The sequence below is a fragment of the Polyodon spathula genome, unplaced genomic scaffold, assembly GCF_017654505.1.
Source record: "Polyodon spathula isolate WHYD16114869_AA unplaced genomic scaffold, ASM1765450v1 scaffolds_811, whole genome shotgun sequence".
Lineage (NCBI taxonomy): Eukaryota > Metazoa > Chordata > Actinopteri > Acipenseriformes > Polyodontidae > Polyodon > Polyodon spathula.
The window spans coordinates 62,945-86,299 of record NW_024472298.1 but is presented as its reverse complement, the minus strand read 5'-3'; the positions used below and the strand labels follow the sequence as shown (position 1 = coordinate 86,299).

Below are 23,355 nucleotides of genomic sequence, written 5' to 3'. Positions count from 1 at the left end.
ATTTACTATTTTAAAATACAAAATAAAGTCACTTTACAGAGAGAGCAGCCGAGGATAGCAAATTAAAACACAAGAAACCAAACCGGCAGATTTAAAATGAAAGTGTGTGTGCTTTATTAATATTCAAATAAATACAGTGTTAGCGGATTAGCAGCCATTCGAAACTAAACTTTAAACTTCAAAAATAAAGCAACTGGTAAAATATAAAACTTGTGTTAATAAATGAAAAACTGCATAAAATAGAAGTTTCATCTATACAGTGTAGCCAGCTGGCTTGGGATATTTTTGTCAGATTTGGAATGTGTAGATTAGTGCTATTCTCAGTCAAAGGAGGTCGGGATTAGAGAAGATTATAAATGCAATTAAACAGTAAACACAATCTAAGCCTTTGCTAATCCAAACTCTCCCCTTTAGTCTCCTGTTTTTATATGGTCTGGTCAATAGTTAGTTGCTGCCGTTTTTTTGACTGTTTTCACAATTAAATTCATCTGGGGAAAGTGTATGCAATAAACAACCAAGTCTGTTAAATCGGTTGTAACCAGCACCATGGAAACTGTCGCCATGTGGTCATCTTTGGTTGTCATGGTAATTGATTATTAAGTTCCGAACAGCTCCCTCTCTGTCTCTCTCAGCTCACGTAGGATTTCCTCGATACAGGGGTTCACTTCCTGTTCCTCTGTTGGTCCCGCCTCACCTCTTTCAGCTTGCTCCTCCCCTTCTTCCTCTTTAGCAACCCAATCAGAGTCTTGCCCCGCCTCTCTGTCAGCTGCCATGGCTGCAGCTCCTTTACTGTCCAGCAGGTGGTCTAGTTCCTTTATCTCTTGAGCACCCTGATGTAGCACACTCTCTGTGTCTGCTGCAGGGCTGAGTGTCCCACATTCCTCCTCTCTGCTCCCCTCAGGGTTCTCACCCCCTTCCTGTTCCTCCTCAATAGTGACCAATTTCCATTCACTCCCAGTGTCACATCGAAAACTCTGCCTCCCTCCGTGTACCCCCTCAGTGGGCCCCAGCTTCCCATCCCCACTGAATGGATCCCAGTTCCTTACCATCATTCTCAAACCACCCATCCCCTCCTTAATGGGACTTAGCTCAGCATCAGTGTCAGTGCTGCTGTCATCATCTCCATCAATCTCAAATCCCTTACTCTCTCCCAGCCCCCGCTCCCCAACATCACTCCCAGCGTCACTCTCTCCCTGCTCCTCCTCTCCAGACACGACAGGGCCTCCTGTAATCACTGTATCCCAGGAGGTGTGGCTGTCTGAGCTGCTGCAGGAGAATGCATCCTCTTCCCCACCTTCTAGTCTTCCCCATTCATCCTCCCCAGGTTCCCTTCCCTCAAGATGGACCACCTCCCCATTCTTCTTCCCAGCTTCCCTCCCTACTGAGATATCAGCCTCCCCATCCCTATCCCATACCTCCACCACCTCCTCATCCTCGCTTTCAGAATCAGGGGCGGTGTGTTTGCGGATTCGGTTGACCGCATCCCAAAGGGTCCGTGAATTTGAAGCAAAGTCTTTGGGAAGAGGAGGAGGAGGAGGAGGATACTGACAATACTCTGGAGAAGGAATTTCTCCTTCTGTGGTCTCCTGTTGGGGGCTATCCTCTATGGGGGTATACTGGATGCCATCAGTGTCATCAAGGGATGACTCCGCAGGTTCTGCCTCAAAATGTGCATCATCTAGTTTGGGGAGCACATCAGGCGTGGGGGTCTCTGCTGGACTGGAGGGCTTGTCAGTGGTCTCTCCCTCGGTCTGTTCCTCTGTTCCCCTGGGACTCCCTGGCCCCTCTCGCCAGTTCTCAGACTCCTGGAAAGCTGGCTCCCCATATAGGGATTCACTGATTTCCTCTGCCCTGTGAGGTTGAACCTCAGGCTCTTCCCCCAACAGGTTTGCTGCTTCTGTCTCCACGTCCCCTGTAGCAGCTAGGACAGTCTCTCCACCTCCTCTTTCCTGTTCATCCTCCTCAGATTCACAGCATCCAAGAGGGGAAGCCTCCCTATTCCTCTCCCCAGCATCCCTACCTCCAGAGGCTTCTCTCTTTCCATCCCTCTCCCAAACCTCTACCTCCTCCTGTCCCTGGGCCTCTTGCTCTTCATTGTCTGATCTCGGTCTGTCATATTCCGTAACCCTTCCCAAAATTTCTCCTTCCTCCTCCCAGCGGCACAGGGCACCCTCGAGTTCCAATCTGCTTTTTTCTTGGAGGATCCCTAAAATCCTTCTGGTTCTCTTCTCCAGGGTTTCGTTGGCACGAATCTGGGGTACAGGGGATGGGATAGCCACTTGATCCATCATTTCTAAGTTTTGGGCTTCCTGAGTTTCGAAGCCTCCAGAAAGAGTTTCCGAAGCAGGTGGGGTGCGTTGACCCTGTCTGCTGATGAGGAGCAGCCACTCATAGGGAGAAAGGGTCTCGGTAATCTGTTGTTTGCTCTCCCAGGACTCCAGCCTCTGCAGTCCAGTCTCTACATTATCCTTGCTAAGGACATGGCTACTGTTTGAAGGAATCTGGTCCATATCTGGTAGTCCAGAATCATCTGTGCTAGCCAGGTACAGGTATTGCACATGCTCTTTCTTTGGTGGGTAGATAAACTCAGCTCTAACAATAACACAGGTAGCGTCTATTAGCAAAACCCCATTGTTGTTGCTGTCCCTTTGAGCCTCTCCCCCCTCTTCCCTCAGTTTCCCTGCATCTTCCATAGGGCCACAGCTTCCAGTCTCCCCTCCTTTTGGCTTCGCGATCTTGGGATTCCCAAGTTGATTTATCTCCTTCTGGCGAGGAAAACCTGACAAACCTCTCTGCCCACTCAGGGTTAAGGTCTTGCTGGAGATTTCAAAGGCATCCAAAGCCTCCCTGTTTTGACTGGTGTTGCCCCTGCCTTTGGCCCGGTCCTTGGCTCTTGGCCCCCGTACCCTGGGCAGAGTCTGGTAGTTGACAAAGCCTTCTCTCCGCTCCCTGGCAACCCTTTGTAGCGATGCCCCTCTACGACTTCCCTGCTCTCCTTCCTCCCAGTGGCTGTGGGACCGATGCCTCTCAGCGCTCTGGGATCTGTCCCGTCCAGCCTGGGGCTTCAAATAGCCACTGATCTCCTGGTTGACAGTCTGGGAGTGGGACTCTTTGTGGGGCAAGTGAGAGCTACTCTCCCTGCCTGTGTAGTTCCTGCTGCTCTCCTCCCAACCCTCGCTCGCCAGCCTCCCTCTAACCCTTTCAGTGCTGTTTTGTCCTGCCTTGGTGACGCTCTTGGGCAGGGGAATGACCTCCAAGGGCTTGTCTGGCCCTCCTGCTACACTCCCTGGCCGGGAAACCAAACAAAAGACAGTCTCCCCAGGTCTGCTTTTCTTCCTCCTGCTATCCGGAATGGTTGTCAGCTCTCCTCCCTCAAATCTTTTCTGTGGGGCTCCAGACAGCTCACGATCGATCGGGCCCTCTCTCCCTAAACGGGGCATCTGCTTGGAGAGTGCAGTGGAGCCACCCCATGTCCCATAGCCAAGCGTCTGAGGCCAGATCTCAGGATCCAGCCTTTTCTTCTTTTTCTCCATCCCTTTCTCTCTCCCCTCTTTTCTCCATTCCCCAGGAGATTTCCTGCCCGCTGCTGTGTTGATGTCGAGTTGGGAGAGCTCTGGTCTGGGGTTCGGGACTCTCTCAGTCCTGGGGGGGGAGCTATAGGGAGGGGGAGGCACGTAAGTCGGGGGTTGGCTAAACATCCTCTTTTTTGGTTGGTTTTCTTTCAATTCCCCCTTGCTCTCCTGCCGCCTTGCCTTCTCAAAACTGAGTGTCCCGGGAAAACGGGTAGTAAGCTGGGTAGCAGTGCCACCCTCCTCCTCTCTCAACATTCCCAGCAACTCCTTCCTGTCTCTGGATCTGGTAAGGCCAGGGTCTTGCAAAGCATGGTTATGGAGCCACCGTTCTTCCCTCTCCAGCTGCCCCTGCAGATGAGCTCCTGAAGGGGGATCCAGGGGCTTATTTCTGGGTAGGGTATGACTGTACCGCCAGTGCCTTGGCTCTTGATAACTGAAGTTCTGGTCCCAGGACGGTGGCAGGCCTCTCCTCAAACGGGATGGACTGCGTGATTCAACTCTCGGTGCCCCAATCTCTCCCCTCCTTCTCGCTCTCTCCTTCCTACCCCTCTGCTTCCCTGCCCACTCCTCACGGGCCATCGGCTCCCTACCCTCCCTCTTCTCCAATTCCCAGTGCACCCCCAGCTGCAGATCCAGATTGAAGGGCTCAGGGGGAGCCATGGCAGCCCTCCAGTTGGTGTAATGCTGGAGAACCCGTCCGGTTCTGGAACCAGGGATGGTCCAGTAACCAAGGGCTCTGTCTGGGTCTCTCTCAGGTCGACAGTCAGACAGGTCGGTCACGTAGTTTGGCTCATGGTAGCTGAGGGGACAGAGGAGGGGAAAGGGGAGTGTTAAATGCTGAGAACTCTCAGTAAGCACACTTGGTAGCGCTCTGAGCTGCTCAGAAGGAACAGACTTTTTTTCACTGAGCTGCTGCTGTAGGAGTGTCTCAGTTACTTAATGCACAGAGGTTTGCAACCTTTTTTTTGCGTGAATCGAAACTGTTCATTTTAGGAAACCAGCAAGAAACTGCTAAGGTGAATTTTGGAGCTCCTGTTTTAACCAAGTTATTTATCTGTACATTTGTAACTGGAACATTTTGTTTTCTTTTAATCCTTTTCAGGTACAAGAGCCAAATGTGTCCCACAACTAAAATGATGCAAACCTCATTGTTTTTGCAATGAGGTGCAAGAAACTGGGTTTAAAATGTACTGACAGGTTGGGTCTGGTCGTCCGAATTGTCTCACTATGCACCAATGACGTCTGCATGCCTCAAAGCTGATAGAAACACTGCAGCAGTGTGCAAAAGTACAAATGAATCAAGCTGTTTAAACGACTAAACTTAACATAATATGCAGAAGATATCGGCTGAATCATTTCTGATGCCATTGTGCTTGCACTTCAATTAATATATCCCAGAATACTGGATATGCACTTGTAGATGTCTGATCTACCCCTCCTGCTCTGCACTGGACTCTCCTGATCTACCCCTCCCGCTCTGCACTGGACTCTCCTGATCTACCCCTCCCGCTCTGCACTGGACTCTCCTGATCTACCCCTCCCGCTCTGCACTGGACTCTCCTGATCTACCCCTCCCGCTCTGCACTGGACTCTCCTGATCTACCCCTCCCGCTCTGCACTGGACTCTCCTGATCTACCCCTCCTGCTCTGCACTGGACTCTCCTGATCTACCCCTCCTGCTCTGCACTGGACTCTCCTGATCTACCCCTCCTGCTCTGCACTGGACTCTCCTGATCTACCCCTCCTGCTCTGCACTGGACTCTCCTGATCTACCCCTCCTGCTCTGCACTGGACTCTCCTGATCTACCCCTCCTGCTCTGCACTGGACTCTCCTGATCTACCCCTCCTGCTCTGCACTGGACTCTCCTGATCTACCCCTCCTGCTCTGCACTGGACTCTCCTGATCTACCCCTCCCGCTCTGCACTGGACTCTCCTGATCTACCCCTCCCGCTCTGCACTGGACTCTCCTGATCTACCCCTCCCGCTCTGCACTGGACTCTCCTGATCTACCCCTCCCGCTCTGCACTGGACTCTCCTGATCTACCCCTCCCGCTCTGCACTGGACTCTCCTGATCTACCCCTCCTGCTGCACTGGACTCTCCTGATCTACCCCTCCTGCTCTGCACTGGACTCTCCTGATCTACCCCTCCTGCTCTGCACTGGACTCTCCTGATCTACCCCTCCTGCTCTGCACTGGACTCTCCTGATCTACCCCTGATCGACTCTCCTGAACTCAATGTTACTGGGTGCTCAGCTGATGCACTGCTAATATGTCATCATAGTTATAACCTTTTGCATCCTAGTCTGCCAAATAATAATAATAATATATTTATTTATTATTATTATTATTACATATCTTCCTGCAACCCCCCAGTACAGCATACTGGACTCAATGGAATAGATTTATAGAAAACTCTGTACTCACTAGTATCTCCCCGGGACTGTCCCATACTGGAGTTGGGAGTGCCGCTGCCCCTCCAGCCCTGTGCAGGCATCCATCAGAGAGGGAGCAGAGGGGTCCCAGACACAGAGAGGTCCCAAACTCGCACAGGGGTCCGGCTCTGAATACGGGGGGGGTGGGGTGGGGAAATGATTTAATAATTCAGGTTTGTTTTAATATCCCCACCCCTACCCCCCACCACTCAGTGGGGATAAAAAAATAAATACTTTAAATTTTGAAAAAACACACTTGTGATCTATTGTGATCCAATTCATCATGGCACAGAAACATTCAATATTTCTAGAGATTTTTCATAGATGGGTCCTTATAAAAGTTTACCTTTGTAAATGCACACATTCACTTTGCAATTTTCCCATGCTTGTACTACGCATTTACCATGGTTTGCCTCTCTGGGCTTTACAGTGCTTGCCTATGCTATACCATTCTTTCACTGGGCTTTATAACACTTTGCGAGGGGCGGATAATAATAAAGGGATGATCTATCTACATTAGGCACAGCACTACCATTCCGATTCATTTCTGTTGTCAAAGTGCAGCATTTATGCAGTGTTGATAAAATGCACTTGCAGTACAATGTAATATTTTGTACATAGTAACTTTATAATGAAGTAGAATGGAGAAATACTTAAATGCTGCATTATGCCATTTACTACAGCACTCTATACTTTCAAAAAGAATAAACATTCTTAAAGGATTTCCTCCTATACGTTCGCTATGATTTTGATGGCAGTGCGTTCAGATCTGTTTGCTCAATTCAATTTAGTAAAAAAAGTCAACAGAAAACAAAATAAATATCAAAACAATAATCAAACTATTTAGTATGCACGGTACAAGAATTACATATTTTTTTTATCAATATGCAAAATACATTTTCTGTTGGTAAAAAAAAAAAAATTTAAATAGGGATATTTATAGGTCAGAAATACAGATAGCGCTAATGCATTTCTTAGTTTGAATTATACAATGTCAGATGAAATCAGATCGACGGTGAATATACTGAAATGTTTTTTTTTTTTTTTTTTTTTTTTTTTACAGTACTGGTGATATAATTCTTGATATCGGCGATTGCAGATTTAATGCAGGTGCTGTGACTGTAGCTCAGTGCCCTTCTTGTTCAAAGTATCTACGCCCGATTGGCTGAGCTGCTGAAGGCTGTGGGTACAGGTCGCAATGACATTATTTATTCATGACATTCTTCTATTGCAACTTCTCTGTTAATAAATAGACAACACTGTTCTTTTTTGTTGTTGCTCCAAAATACATTGCAAAACAAACACAACAGAATATTAAAAAAAAAAAAACACTTACCTCTATAAAACTGGGTTCTTCCTTCCTGCCTTTCCTTCCTTGGTCTTCAATCCCTGGTAGTTCAGCTCAGCCCTCAAACTCTCCTCGGTGTCCTCTTTAAATAACGTTCTGTCTTGTCACACTCCCTTCCCTGGTTTTAAGTTTTTTTGTTGTTTTTTTTTTTTTTTTTTTTTTTTTTTTTAGGAATTTCACCTCCACGATTCTCCAGCTGGTTAAGATCGCAGCGGTTCGGAATTCTTTAATTAAATGAAATTGATTTGACGGCACCCAGCTCTCCTCCGTCTCTCCCACTGAATACAGCTGGGATCCAGAACACCCGGCCCCCTCACCTCTGCTCGGACGAGCAAAAACTAAACAAAAGCCTGTTGAGCTGAAATAAGCACTTTGCTGTGATTGTTTCCGTTCACTCGTTTAGACTTGCACACCATACCGACAACACTTAAAAAAAACAAAAAACAAAAAACAAAAAACACCGGTGTCTCATTTTAAATAGAAGCTGCTCAACGAGAGCTTTGAGGAATAACGGTCTGGGCAAGCATTACTAAAACCTAGTGCTGGGACAAACATTACAATATTCCAACAAACACTGCTTCATGCGGCAAAAACATAATGATGTTCGAATTTGACTGTATCACATAGATTTCATGCAAAGGAAACACATGGTGACAGTGCACAACAGTGAAGTTATAAATTATTTAAATTCGCTAGAACCAATTAATGGTGGGGTCCAAACACCAGCTGTGCAGCCCAGGGAAGTATTCTGGGTTCAAATATAGGAACAGGAAAGAAAAATAAATAATCAGAAATGTTACTGCATAAAATGACGTCAGCCCATCTAGTATATAGGTTGATTCTGCAGTGTGCCGAATGCCAGAGGCTCTCAGACAGACAGACAGACAGACACTCCTGCCATGCTGCCTGTCCTATCCTTTCAGGAAAACCTGTCACTGGAACAAACAGGATTTAATCTGTGTTCACAGAACTCTGCATCAGCACAGCAGAGAGCTGGGGGGTGGGGGGTGCGAGGGGGGGGGGGGGGGGGGGGCATAGCTGGAGCCACAGGGTGTGAGACAGCCGCCTGTCTTGTTTTTGGTGTAAATCATAAACACAGTGGCATATCTTTACTACAGAATATTTGCAGAAACTTGTATATTGCCAACTTCTAATTGTATCGACTCTGTCACAGATGTATCACCTTGTCTCTGTTGCTGGGATACAGGTAGCAAGAAAGCAGGCAGCCTGAAAATCGTTTTACAGCCCTCGGTTTCACTGGAAGAGCAGATTCTTCCCGGGGAATAACATATCATGTATTTTGATTGTTTAGTTTAATTTTTGGAGAGTTTGTGTGACTCTGTGGAATCTGTGAAGTTGCCCTGCCATAACTTGCACATGCATGCATTGTAAAATAGATGTATAGACAGAAAACACAACGTGGTACAATTATACAAGCAGGGACTGAAGGGCACAGTCCAGCGGACAGGGGAACTCAATGTACACAATTATTTGTTTCATGTGTTCTTTTGTAACTAGTTAACCAGATGCTGTCACACAGCAGGCAGTCTGAGCAGTTTGTTTGAACGAACGGCTGGTTCTTACTACTGTCGCAGGTGAATGTGATACTCGAGGCAGCAAATGCTGAATATTTTCAACTTTATCCGACCCTGTGAGATTTCAGGTGGCAGACGCATGAGAAAAAGGCTGTACGACTTTCCAATAAAGACGCAGGGTGACGTAATTGCGACCTGTCGCACAGGATCGGAGACCCTCGACTCAGACCAGAAAGCACATCGGAGTCTTTAGAGTGAACTAACCTTAATTCCACTTCAGTTTGTTTCAATCGAATCGTTTGGTCGGTTTGTTGCAATTTGAAAGCAAAATCAGTTCAGGGTTAATTTCAAGTGAGTCTGATGTGCTGCGAGTCACGTTAATAAAAATCTAACTGCTAATAAGTGCCGAGTATCGAAACAGAGTCCAGACGAGAAGCAAAGAAATTATACTACACTTTATTATAGACCTGAAATACAATCGATGCAATTTATATATATATATATACACACTGCAATGATATTCAATAAAAATAATAAAAATAATAAATCAAATAAAAACTACAAATTAAAGTGATCCGAAGCACCATTTCAAAATATCACGGCCCCAAAAAAGAATCAAATAAATACAATTCATTGCACGCACTAAATTGTTCATTCCAAACCCCAAAAAAGAACCCACACTATATAGTCAATCATTCCAAACCCCAAAAAAGAACCCACACTACAGATATAAGCATACAAACTAGCATGAAATAACTGGTCATTCAGCGATGCACTAAAAGAAACAAGGTGTTTACTGATATTCAAGGACTGTTGATCGTTTCAGATCCTGAAACTCCAGCCTTTCTTACCAGGGTCAGGGGGTAAAAACAAGCCTGCAGCCCCTCTGCAGGAGAACTGTTTGCTCCCTCTCTCCCCTCGCCCCTCTCCAACACAAGAGGTGCCAGTCTGGTGCACCGCATAGCATAATCAAGTATTAAATGAATAGGCAATTACCCTTGGTGTTCACATGACCTGTAACAGAGAAACAGGGGCTGGACAGGTTGCTACAGGTTTGAAACTAATGCATTTTTATTTATTTTTTTACAATTTTGAAATAGCTTTCCGTTTCACTCATCCAATCCTGGCGACTTTATAAAAGGTTTAAAAACATATATATATATATATTTGCTGGAGCAGGAAACTAACAATACAGGTCTTGATAAACATCCCCCATTTACACAATTCCAAAGGCAGGCTAATAGTGGATACACACTAGCAGCCTGCAAGCAGATCTATTGACTGCCTAATACCATAGAACTTCAATGAATTAATACTTATTTATGCCATGCAAAATAGAGAATACAAAGAATTGCTTTAGACGTGATACCTTGCCACACAGTGAAGGGGAGTATCATTACACTAGCTGTGTGTGTGATTCTGTTCATAAGGATGAGACAGAATAAAGTTTGTTTTTATTTTTTATGATGGCATGCTGTTTCTATCCCCCCCCGGGAAGACAGTGTCTCATTGTGCATGCGTTTACTCAGCCAGCATACAGCATTCCCCGATTCATTCATCAAGTGAGCCTACGAGAAACAGACAGTATTGAAATCCACAAACCAGCAAACAGACAGGGAGAAACTGAGTTTCAGTGTTTGCAGCTTCACCCAGTTTGCACACACAGGGTGGGGCTGGTGTTTTAGGCAGCGACCGAGTCTGGATCCTGCAGTTCGAGCAAGCCCTTTCTCAACCCCGCTCTCGACTAGAAGCAAGGGCAGACCACAGCAGGAAGACAAACTCCAGCCAACCTCTCAAGAACCTGGATTCAACACTTTAGCACAATACAGGATTACGAAACAATACAGCTCTGTTGCAAACTGCGATGATGATTATTATTATTATTTTCTATTAGTTTCCACGTGACTCTGTTCTACGCAGTGTTCCCCAATGCTAGGATTTGTTTTTCAGAAGATGCTAAAATGATTTACTATAGAGTACAGGTCTCCCTTGCTAGTTCCAAATGTGAGAATTCACCACATTGGTGGTTGACTGGGCCTGTATTATGCAATCTTAACAGCCTTGGTTACAGAACTATTCAACTATTGTACTTAACTGTGCAATAACCATTCGCTAATTCACCGGCCTCAAGATCTCATTCAAACTGAAACCTTAAGTCATTATAAACAAAACATAATATACTCTATTTCCCCCTCGAAGAGATGCCAGAGAAAACAGACCTGGTGCAAGGCTTGTTATAAAAAGGAACACAAACCAAACCAGCATGACCCTGAGCCTGCACTGCAACGGTCCTCATAATAATGACCCAAGGGAAGGGTCATCTGCTATCAGCAACGCTTCAACGTGCAACTTTAACCAGCACACAGATGCAAATCGTTCGAGACCTACAGCACTGCCCAATGAGAAATACGAGTCAAGGTTCTTTGGTAACAGAAAAATGTAGAACACTGTGAGCAGTCCAACCCTCTTAATATCACTTTTAAAAACAGTGACTATCAGGAATTCACCTGGCAAAATAAGCAGAAATGATATATCAACCAATGCCCCCCTTTCTTCTGTGGAACTGAGAATACAGTACCAGGTAATGCACTGATACAGTTTCTTAAAAAAAAAAACACATTGTGTTGCAGAGGTCTCATCCAGAACTATTAAACATCCAGAAACAATAAGAAACTCAAATTCACCGGCACGCCTTTCACATAAGGTCTTGGATTTGATTTTATTTGAGGACATTAAAAAAAAAAAGGTCATTGAATTTGAGTTGCTTTGAGTTTTTCTTAGTTTACACCGACGGAAACTAAAAGGAAAGTAAAACCGGATTTTAAAAAGGCCAGATCAGAAACGCAGCGGCTAGGAGCAGCGTGCACTGACACATTTTCAGGCTTCGCTGTAGTTTTAGGGTTATTGAGGAGTTTCTTTCATTTGTTTAGCAATTTTATATCAGATCTATACATTTTCTTCTTCAGCAGGCACAAATCAGAAAAAAATCAGTCATGAGGATGCGCATGAAAACGTGAGCACAATTAGCGTGCCGATATGGGCAAATGCATGCTGCTTATAATAATAATAATAATAATAATAATAATAATAACAAATTAAAGGTATAGTTTTGGTCAAGCAATTTCCTTGACAAGCTAAAACTCATTAAAAAAATAACACAACTCCCTCTGCCTCCAAAAACTGTGTTCCACTATTGCCTACTGCTATGATAAAGGACTGAATTAAATATAAAAACAGCATTGATATGATACACGGGATATTGCAGTGCTGTAAGCTCCTATAACCCGCCCTGACCCTTTGAGCCAGCATACAGATTGTTCATTTCTGGACACCACTCTCCCAGATGCTGAGTGGGATGTGCCTGGTTTGGTTTGGTCTCACACTGGGGGCGATGTTACTGAATCCAGCATTCTGTGACAGACACTTCTCAGGCAGTCTTCACTCCTTAAAAAAAAAAAAGTAGAGGGGAGGGGAAACTATTAAACAGAGCATACAAACCAGGCAGAAAGGCGACGTTAACAGCATCCAATAAAACAAACGTGGGTTTTTATAAAACACTTACAACAATTCCATAAAGCAACGATCCTGAACGGTCCATCTGAAATCCAAGTGCAGGCACTGCAGCACTGAGACCATCAGAATGATTTCTTAAGATTTCTTAATTTGCTTATGTGAATGCTACAAGAGGTTGCCCTGCCAAGGCTCTGAAGAAACATGTAAGCATGATCAAAGATACACCGGTAGATAGAAAAATTGGTACAATTATGCATGTAGTGGCTGAGGGGGATATTGAAGAAGGACAGATGCAATGTGATGCAACATCTCATCTCCAGAGACGCAGTAAAAGAAGCTATGTCTTATCTTGGCGAGAGTCCAATATGAGCATGAAGTTTTAACACCTACCCTCGTGTAATGGAAATCATTAGCCTGGGATTTTATTGACCTGGATGTATTCATTGCAATGGGATCTTTAGTAGACAGGACCTTGGCTGAACATGTCTCCAGTACCAACCGGAGCACTGCTGACTTCAGAGGGAAGAAAGCAGGTCTCCTACTGAGCCATCAATGCACCATTGTACTGAACAGATCCAACCTTGCTGAGCTACTGATGTAGATCAGGCTGCAAGCGGACTATAGCTGAAGAGGAGTCGAGAGCAAAGCCCTACGGGGAAGAGCTCCTTACCTCCACCAGTGAGGACGAGCGCCTGCAGAATGTCAGAGAGGGAGATGATGCCCTTCACCACCTCATTCTCATCCACCACCACCAGCCTGTGCACCTGCAGCACACAGCAAGAGGGAACGAGTGAGAGTCACGAGGCTGCCAGCTTTACCTCGTTCCTGTAACTGAATAACACTGCTAAGAAGCTGCAGTTACTTAGCAGGGACTTGCATGGCCCAGCAGAGGCAAGAACTGCAAGTAAAGGGAGTCTCTGAAGTGAAACCAGCCTGGGCTGCTATATAGGAGGGGGGGGTGTGTACCTCTGCCTCCACCAGCCTGCTGATGATGGTGTCCAGTGTCTCGTGCGTGTAGCACTTGAGCACGCCCTCAAAGTACTGCGAGCGGTGCTGCAGGGCCTTGGTCACTGTGATGTCCAGGTTATTGTACGTCTTCTCAGCTGCCAGATTCTACACCAAAACCACAAACAAACAGTATTCACCAGGCAACCCGCAGTAACACACAGCTGGAGTTCAGGATTGACACATAATAAAAAAAAAGAGAGAATGAACGTAATTTAGATCTTTTATTCAACGGCGTGTAAGCGAAAACATTAGATTGTGAAAAAGGTCGACCGGAAGCCATGACGGAGGTACAGTATTTCACGTTAGATTTTAAAATGTCACATTTTCCTAATTGTCAGTTTTTCGTTAAGTACATGGAAAACAATAAATTTGTTTTATATTTTTACTAATGAAGCGCAGCAGAAATCAGTAACTACCCTTCAAATAAAGCACGTATACTTACAATAACGTCAAACTTTGAGTAAATGTCCACAACTCGCCCTGCAATCGACATTAAAAGTGAAAACAAATCTTCATTTATTAAACAAAAAAAAAGGTTCGTCTTTAAATAATTGAAGATTAAGCCCCTCAAAACAATCAAAAGGCTCAGTTTGGTGAACTCTGATATTAGCTTTCTATGTACTGCTTAAAAAATTGACTGTAGCTCATTATTAGGCACTATTAACTAAATATGGAACGCTGTTTCAGCAGCATGCTTAGAATTCCTGACTGCTATTTATTATTGCACAAGATGACAGGGCTTAGACTATTGTACCACAGATCTCTAAAGTTTAAAGAAAAGCAGGATTTGGTGTAGACATGTTTAGCGATAGCTGAAACGCGGCAGCCTCAGCGATAACCCCTTACCCGACTCATCCACCACAGGCAGGGCAGAGACACGCTGCTCTACAAAGATGCCTAGCGCTGTGTATACGGGCGTGCTGGTGCGCACCATCGCGATCTTATCAAACGTGCCGATACTCAGCTCCTGCAGGGTCTTCGTCATGAACTCCGGCCTTGGCATCTCAGAAATCTGCAGCGGTAAAGAAATAAAGTGAGGAGAAGAGAACATCTTGAACTTTAGACGCGAGCCCCGCAGGCACGCTGGGACAGACGTGCCAAGTTCATCCGAGACAAAACAAATTAAAAGTTGTGGAAATGAATGGTTAATAGTTTAGTAGAAGTTGCATTAGGTATAAAGACCTTGCTAAAAATCAGACAAATTTAGTTAGGTCATGAAATTGCTATAAATCACATTTTCTGTAATTATTTCACATTCAACTTGATGAAGCAGAATGAGTTAATTCATTGGCCATAGCAGTACGCTGCAGCATGCACTCCGCACTGTCATGGGAACGAAACACCTCCAAGTCCTTCACCCTGTCTTCACACTCACAAAGAGCTTGAGGAATTTGAGGATGCGCTTGTGTGTGAGGATGTACAGCGTGTTGCCAGTCAGGGGGTCGATCACAGGCAGGCGGTGGATTTTATTCTTTATCAGCGACGAGACAGCATCGTACAGACTGAGGCGGGGAGAGAGAGAAAGAGGGGAAATGAACTACAAATCACTGATGAGGACTCACAGCTAAGGATGTGTCAAACTTCTAGCACATCTTATCCTGTTTACAGATGTCATCCCGTACACAGAACACACAGTACAGTTCTGAAAAAAACTATTTTTATCAGTAGTGTAATCTTTTCTCTCGTTTTTGGTGATTTAAGTCAATATGTTGCATGTAGGTTGACTCTTATAACAAATTACTTTGCACAGCTTTGCCGTCTTTTTGGCAAAACTACATGAGATGACAAGAGCTATCCTACACACAACGCATGAACTTATACAAGGCAGAGCTGACAGAAAAACTGGGGGTGCAGATCCACCCCACCCAAACATACGCATTTGGTACAACAGAACAAAACATTTCATCAAAACCAAATCACATGTAAATTACAACAGTAATTTGTTAGGTATATACTGTATACACAGCTGTATTCCCATTAAAAAAAAACACATATATATATATATATTGCAAAATATCCCTTACCTAGCATTGGGAGAGATGCTCACTAGTGGTTTAAAAGAGTCCTGTAGATACAACTCTGAGAAGAAAGAAGAACAAAGATTTCAACGTGTGTGTGTGTGTGTGTGTGTGTGGAGCAAATTACGTTATGCGCATTTGCTCCTTTAGGTTTGAAGGACAGAGCGTTAGTTGTTGTGGATTATGCTCCAAGGACCAGACACTACTCACCTCTCCAGGTTTCAATTTTATGTTCCTCCAGCTCATAGATCTGAACCTACAAACACAACAGCACAAGGGTTAAAGCACAGGACATGTCCCACAGCACTGAACATCTGTCAGCTACAGAACTGAACAGCAAACGTGAAACCCCATTCTCTAATACAGGTGCAAAACCAGAACCCCAGCTTTCAAAACATTTACTCTAGCCTTTAAAGAGTAAGGAGCGCTCTTCACGCAGTTATTCAGACTGGAGGACAGCTCTCAAACCCCAGGGCACTAGAGCGGACATTTTGAAAAGAGCACTGAAACAGACTTTAAAGTTGCAAGTGTGAAAAGTGGTCAGGATGTTAACAATGAAAAGAAAACGACAGGGCACGTTATTTAAACAGTTGCAGCGACACGTGGGGACGTGGAACGCCAGATTCTTCGGAACCCCGCTACTCACTCTTTAAATAACATAAAAACATAACAAGAGCAAAACTAAAACAATTCAACATCTCACAAAAAGAAGTGTAGAAACAGTCAGAGAGAGAATTGTAAAATATTAGCTCGACTAGAATTGACAGAAAGCTGTGAAACGTGTCTGGTAAGCAACTCCTTACCAGCGGTGACTTGTAATAGCGATGAAGGATATTGATGAAGTCTGTAATAGTTAACATGCCTGCAGAAAGAAACACAAAGGGGCTTGCATCAGCACTGCAGCTGACGTCAATTAACAAAGACGCTGAAAACCAGCTGCATTTCCTTTAGCTTTGGTATCCCGCCATCAAGTTACATTTTAAAACATGCTTCAGACATGGTTGGCTGACCAGTTTGTTTACATGATCCGTGGTGGTTTTAACTGCAGGAACACAAGCTTCCTCCCTCCTTGAAGATTTCTGGCCATTCTGAACTAAACAGCTTGCTGATAACAGGAATGTCTTTTTTAAAAATCTGTTCATGCTACCTTTTTCATTCTGTGTACTGCTGGTCTTCTTGTCCTATATTCAGTAACACCGCTCATATCCTGGGGCAAAAGCCTTTTCTGAACACCACACTGGGTACAGCACCTTAATTCCTGAATAGCAGCGGATTCCTTACCTACAAAGCACTGCTTCTTGCTGTCCCACAGAGGGGCTGCCCTCACGCCATTCGAGACAAGAGCGAAAAACGCCTTCTTCACCTAGACACAGAGAGAGAGAGAGAGATTTCAGGTCGTTGCTACAACCAACGTATCTGCAAACTGCTTTAATATAGATGTTTCAAACACAGTTTATGCATACATGACTTCACTGAATAAACAGCCTTACACTGGAACGATACTACTGTACATACACTATAACTGATTTCTGTATGGGTTTAAACAAACCAGAAACAAGTCTAAAATTTGTAAATGGTTTAAACTATCTTTTACTTTGTAGTACACACCAATTAGAATACAAGAGCATTTAAGAAGGAGGCCATTAGAGCAGTCTACAGTAAGAGGTGCCCTTCCCGCTCTCCAGTCTCAGCTGCTTTACCTGCAGTGAGGTATCAAACACAACCAGCTTGGAGCTAGTGGGGACGAGGTCGTAGCAGCGGTGCGACTTCATGAAGTGAGTGTACACCTCCCCATCCGATTCGGCAGCTGCAGGGGAGCAGAGGGGCTTGTTAACATACAGTCCAACAGGAGGGCTCTCTTCAGCACGCGAGTCAGCGCTGTGCTGTGCTGTAGCAGGGGTGGCCACAAAGCAATAAGAAATCCGTTGCATAGCAGTTTGCTCCATTCTGGGTTTTACTAGGAGTTTAGTAAGACACACCCGAGCTTGTTAGCTGTCATTCCGTGACAAATCACCCAGCAGGGTACACCCTGCCATCTCCCATTCACACTAAATTTGATTCTTGGGGTTGTTTCAGGCAAACAAGCTCAAATTTCGGCTTTTCACTTTTTACTACTGTGCTACGGACTTGTGGGAGGCGTCATTTTACTGTAAATACATTTGAAAGAAAATAAAAAAAGGAAGTTACACCTTAACCTTTGAACTTGGGGGGGTGAAACCCCAAAAATAAAAATCTCAACATTACCAAAAAAAGGTTAATTGTCGTGCAGTTTCCAATAAAATGACGCCACCCACTAGTCTGCGGCACAATCTGTTTGTGAGTAAAAGCTGTGCCCTTTTACCAGTCTAAAAGTGTAAATCTCTGCTTGTTTGCCCGAGTCAAACCTAAAAACCAAGTCTGGTGTAAATCAGAGACGTCAGGGTGATCTGTCATGGAACGACCCCGTGGTTAAACCAAGCTTGTATTAAAACCTGGAATGGGTGAAACCGCTATTCAACAGGAGTCTTACTGCCATCTCTGCACCCCTCACCTCTGGCTAAAAAGGAAATAATAAACCAGATTTCCTGCACACAGACAATCGTTCCCCAGATCCGCTCAGCTCTCTCCTACCTTCTGAAGGAGATTCTCCTTGCACTTCAGAATCCAATACGACAGCAGCAACCTGCACACAAGCAACACAGCACTGTTAGAAACCGCGCCCTGCAACCTGCAACACAAAACAGCCACGCCGGGTCAACACCATCAACATGCCTAACGCTGGGGAGGCTGTGTTTCAGGCTTGCATTTCTGTAGTTGTTGTCAATAAGCTTGCTTTGTATTACCAGTGGTTACATGCTGCTGTTGATACTCCTTTGATATATATATTTGCTATTGGAGGGTCTGGGTTATCCAATAGTCACAATTAATGTCACTAGAAGAAAAATCAATCGCTGACTATGTCAAGACATCAGAGCCCTAGCGCCCTCTTGTGTAGAAAGAGGAAATTTTCTCCTGGACTGCTCAAATTCAAACTTAGCCATCAGTTGATCTTGCCTGCAAACCACCCCTTCTTCTAGATCAGGGCTTCTCAAACTCGGTCCTGGGGACCCCCTGTGGCTGCTGGTTTTCATTCCAACCCAGCTCTCAATTACTTAACTAGACCCTTAATTGAACTGATAATTTGCTTAATTAGACCTTTTACTTGTTTTCAGCTCTTAAACAGTTGCAGAGTTCAAGCTACTTATCAAATGTTATAGCTAACTTAAACTCTGCAACTGTTTAAGAGCTGAAAACAAGTAAAATATCTAATTAAGCAAAAAAGTTAAGTAATTGAGAGCTGGGTTGGAAGGAAACCCGCGAGTTTGAGAAGCCCTGTACTAGATACTAGAAAAAGTGTCATCACTTGTTTAAATGGCTGACCTTGACACAAAGGACTGCACGGGCTGTTATTTCCGGTCTCCCCAGCTATTAAACAGTTCAAACAGCACGGCTACAGCGGTCACAAGGTCTTGTACTTGCAGGGCTATTTTCAGTGTTGAGCAAAATAGTTGGTCGAAAGTCACCCTGGTGCTTTTACTTTCTTCTTTTTCATTTAGTCTGTTCCTGTTGTACAGTAATGCAAATGTCTCGCTGTTAGTGCATCTTGTAAAGCGCTTTGCGATGGTGGTCCACTATGAAAGGCGCTATATAAAATAAACACTGATTGATTGAATGATTGATTGATTAAGATGTGTACTTGCAATACTTCTAGTCACGCTTGCAGCTCATCTGCCTGTTTGTCGGACACAGAAACCAAAGGAGTAGTTTTCACAGAAAGTGACCAGCCAAGCGCTAGAGCAGGCAAGGATTACTGCTACTCCCGGCCAAGTGACAGCACATGACAACGAATCTGGGGTTTCACTGCGCCGGAGCAGACAGCATGCAGCTGTGCAGACACAGCACAGACACAATTCACTTCAACAATGACGTTCGTGTCGGCGATAACAAGGTTCCTGGTTCACATCAGCTAAGCCATGCCAGGTTTTTACTGTCAAGGCTTCATGAGCCACATCCATCTGAGTCAAAGATATTTCTGCGTCACATCAATACCAGGGCCTATTATATTATTACAGGGATGGAATAAGACTCCCACTGCAGAGCAGTTTGATCCATTCCTGGTTTTACTAGGAGTTTAATCAGCTGAGCTTGTTACCTGGACACACTGTGAATAATCAAGCCCATAGTAAAACATGGGATAGGTGAATCTGCAACGCAATAGGAGTCTTGTTTCCACCCAGATAGTATTATAAAGTAAGTCGGTTACCCTGCACTTTTTTGCAGTTTCAATTCCATATGACACACACATTAAAACAGGCACTACATAGTTATGAAATTAGAGTCATTTTTAACAGTTCAAAAGGAAACACAACAGAACAAATGCTGCAGCACACATTATAACACATCATGAAACGCAAAGCTGAAGAACCAGCCGAAGCAAGAAGAACCGAAGGGGTCCGGCTGTACCTGCCTGCGGTCGAGAGGACACGGGCGATACCCCTCCAGCGCCGTGCTTGATGAAGACAGAAACTGCCTATTTAATCAATCTGGACATGCAAGTTTAAAACTGCATATCCGGGGTCTCGCCAAACACTATACAGTGTAATTATTTAACACAAATAAACGGTGCAAAGGCGTTGTAACCGAGGCACGCCAATGCTCGCTGTTAGTGTGTGTTTGATACCTGAAAAGTTAATTTATTGAGGGGGGGGGAGAAAAAACACATAAAACTCAGAAATGCGCATAAAAACAAAACCTTGCGCCGCGCTTACCGGCTCCATCCCACCCGCTAAATCCGTGTCTGCCTGCTCCCGTCGGGTTTCAAGCGAACGTCAATTCCTGGTTTTATATTTCTAATAACTATTGCTGTTACTTCTAAAATAGATAAATTAATAATAATAATAAAAAAAAAAACTAATCTCGCAATTCTGCCCCTCCCATTCGCTTCCGCTAGTGACACCGACACTGCGTAAAATCAAAGGACGGCAACCTGCGTAAAGCGGAGCTCGCCGGGCAAGAATACCGCCCCCTGCTGAGCCGGATCAGAAGCGCTGGAGAGTCATTTCAACAGATTATATTTTAGCAAGCCTGCAGTTTGCACGACTATCCCGAGAAGGACAGCTTTGCCTGCAGTATGATAGTCACTCATTGCACATTATTAAGATTTACCAAAACGGCCTGATAATTTAAACCGCTTTCAGTGTATCATGCTTTTTTTTTTTTTTTTTTTGGAAATATTTGTATTACATTTTTAAGCAACGTCCGTGCAATCTCCCAACACAAACGTGTGCTCAAATATATAACTAACATTCATGGCTGTGTAAATCTAACCCTGCACCCCAGACCTTCCGTGAGAATTATTACATCCTAGAAATAGCACGACAACAAATGTTACAAAAATATTTTTAAAGTCACTGGAGAGAGCTGACAGTAATATATTATAATATTATTATATTAGTGACCCACCATTACAAAGTGCTTTACAACATATGATACAAGGGTCTCTGAACTATGCATCAGCCACAGAATCACTTACAACAACGTATCACCTGAAAGGCAGAGCACAAGAAGGTTCAATGACTTTCTCAGGGTCACAGTGTCCGAGCTGGGATTTGAACTGGGGATCTCCTGGTTACAAGCCTGTTTCTTTAACCACTGGACCACACAGCCTTAAGTTATATCTAGGAGTTATATCCAACATAACCCCTGAGCATCTTACCCAATATGCAGGACATCCCATAAATCATGCACCATAGGCAGAATTGATGATAATGCTCAATTAGGAAGAAATTAGCGCTCAATTCCTAGTTATCAACCTTAAAAAGGGTTAAGCAAAGAGGAACGACTTCAGATCATTTTGATGTGTGGTGCAGATAGCAGAGGAGATTCTGAAATTCAACGTAACTTGAAACTAATATTGCCCGCGATGGTTTAGGCAGGGTTGCCCAATCCTGGTCCCAGAGAGCCACAATCCTGCAGGTTTTCAGAGTCTCTTTAGATCATCAACCGGCAATGATCCAGGGAGCATGTCAGTGCTGCCTAATTAAAACAATTAGGTGATTGAGAACTCGGATGGAAGGAAAACCAGACTCTGCGTCCCTCCAGGACCACGATCGGCCACCCCTTGTTTACGGGACACACCTGAATATTCCCAGGATTTCATAGGCGTACTTGAGAAGCATGTAGTCAAACTGAATCCTCGTTATTTTACTGCCTGATGCAACTTTCCCACAATGTGTGCGTCTTTAATACAGGGGGAAAAAAAAGTGAGATACATCAACGTGCTGGTCCTGCATGAGGGAAGATGGGCCGAGATTTTCCCTGTACTGGCACCAGAGATCTTAACTGGTTTGATCAAGTGTAGTACAAAGGTGAGGCGCAATTTAAAACAGATATGCAAGAGACACTGGTATATTTAAAATGCATTTTATTTTTCCTTTACAAGAAACTAAGCGGAGAGAGGTATACAGCCTCTCGCGTCGCCAAACATAAATTATATACAATTCAAATTATATCCATACAAAACATGCCACGTACAATAAAAATCATCACTCTCTCTCTCTCTCCTAAATGTAACCCTGCTATACAGAATCGACACAACATATATATATATATATATATATATATATATATATATATATATATATATATATATATATGAATCATGCTTATTTAAAACTATTATAATTCAATCAAAATAGTGTAATGCTTAAAATCCTGGCATTATGAATTTTTAAAGTAAAATTTACGCAGGAGTTTAAATTAGATTAAAAAATAGATATTTAAAAACGCAATCACACAGGCCAAGCGGCCGACAAAACAGTCTTTAATCCCAAAAATTCAAATGGATTCACGTGATTGGTTGGAATTATTAAATCATAACAGTTCAGAATCAAAAACAGTACTTCTGGCAATTGCTCACCTTGTGTCACCAGCTTATGTTTTCAGGGTTAAAATGAATTACTGCATATTTAAAAAAAAAAAAAAAAAAAAATGGATTTTTGGGATGATCAGACAATTTCATTATAAAGTTACATATATTTAAAAATGACAAACAATGGGGTCTTCATTTTATTTTGGGGTGAAGGGGGGGGGGGGGGGGGGGGGGTGGATAGAAGATGGTGAAATAAATCTCAATGTGCAAAAGCCAACACACTTTGGTATCATAAGACACCATCGCCAGTCTCCTGGTATCAGACTATGGTGTGTTAAAAGAAAAAAATATTAAATAAACACACACACAAAATGTCGGGACTTTTCCACAAATCCCTCCTTTCCCCCACAAATAAAATCAAATAAAACCGCCTCCCAGCTTAGTCTCAATCTCACGTCATTGGCGAATATTAATTTGTCAGCAGAAATGTACAGGCAGCCTTTACAAGCTTCTAGCAAAAAACAAATAGTAAATGAAAAAAAAAATAAAACTCAGTTCATATACAAATTATCAAGGTTTACTAGATTTTCCTTCTTAATAAAAATGATATCCAGTGGTTGGTTTATTATATTGTTATTTTAAAATTGGTTAAAAAGGGCCTCTAAAACAAGTGTTTGTCCCTGATTATTTACAATCTGTACACTTTGCAGCTTACATTTTGTTACATTTCTACTTTATACTGAACAGGTTCGGCAGCAACAAATGTAGCCGTGGCTTCCTCCCCTGATCTTAAATTATTTAAGAAAAATAAAATGCCCTTTTCACCACCAAAAGCCTAAATGCCATCAGCAGGTCTCTCTCTCTCTCTCTCTCTCTCTACTCCCTCTTGTGGGAGAGCTTCAGGTCGGTGGAGAAACGTATAGTACAGTAAATATACAACAGGAAGCGAGCCAAGGGGAGTCGCCCGTCAGTGCAAGGCCTTCCCTTCAGAGTTAAAACTTACAAACAGGGGAGGGAGAGCAGACGCTGTGTATAACT

At 43.9% G+C, this 23,355-nt stretch overlaps 2 protein-coding genes across 4 annotated transcripts; both read right to left on the bottom strand.

The window, feature by feature from the left end:
* Positions 1–10: 10 nt before the first annotated feature.
* Positions 11–8,345, bottom strand: LOC121308971. Of its 2 annotated transcripts, XM_041241733.1 has the most exons (3): positions 7,343–8,345; positions 5,999–6,134; positions 11–4,371 (listed from the first exon to the last, which is right to left on the bottom strand). In XM_041241733.1, the coding sequence occupies exons 2-3, from the start codon at positions 6,070–6,072 to the stop codon at positions 597–599; spliced, it is 3,849 nt and encodes a 1,282-aa protein (XP_041097667.1). In that variant the 5' UTR covers positions 6,073–6,134; positions 7,343–8,345; the 3' UTR covers positions 11–596. The 2 variants fall into 2 exon arrangements, with proteins under 2 accessions (XP_041097667.1, XP_041097666.1); XM_041241732.1 differs by having other exon boundaries at positions 5,999–8,345.
* A 3,148-nt stretch (positions 8,346–11,493) lies between these two features.
* LOC121308970 (5'-AMP-activated protein kinase subunit gamma-1) lies at positions 11,494–20,406 on the bottom strand. 2 transcript variants are annotated; one of them, XM_041241731.1, is made up of 14 exons: positions 20,216–20,406; positions 18,828–19,010; positions 18,039–18,090; positions 17,129–17,235; positions 16,710–16,791; positions 16,232–16,290; positions 15,639–15,684; positions 15,435–15,489; positions 14,786–14,912; positions 14,257–14,422; positions 13,853–13,890; positions 13,369–13,515; positions 13,073–13,166; positions 11,494–12,333 (listed from the first exon to the last, which is right to left on the bottom strand). In XM_041241731.1, exons 4-14 carry the CDS (start codon positions 17,198–17,200, stop codon positions 12,317–12,319), a joined length of 903 nt encoding a protein of 300 aa, XP_041097665.1. In that variant the 5' UTR covers positions 17,201–17,235; positions 18,039–18,090; positions 18,828–19,010; positions 20,216–20,406; the 3' UTR covers positions 11,494–12,316. The 2 variants fall into 2 exon arrangements, with proteins under 2 accessions (XP_041097665.1, XP_041097664.1); XM_041241730.1 differs by lacking the exon at positions 18,828–19,010.
* Positions 20,407–23,355: the final 2,949 nt, after the last annotated feature.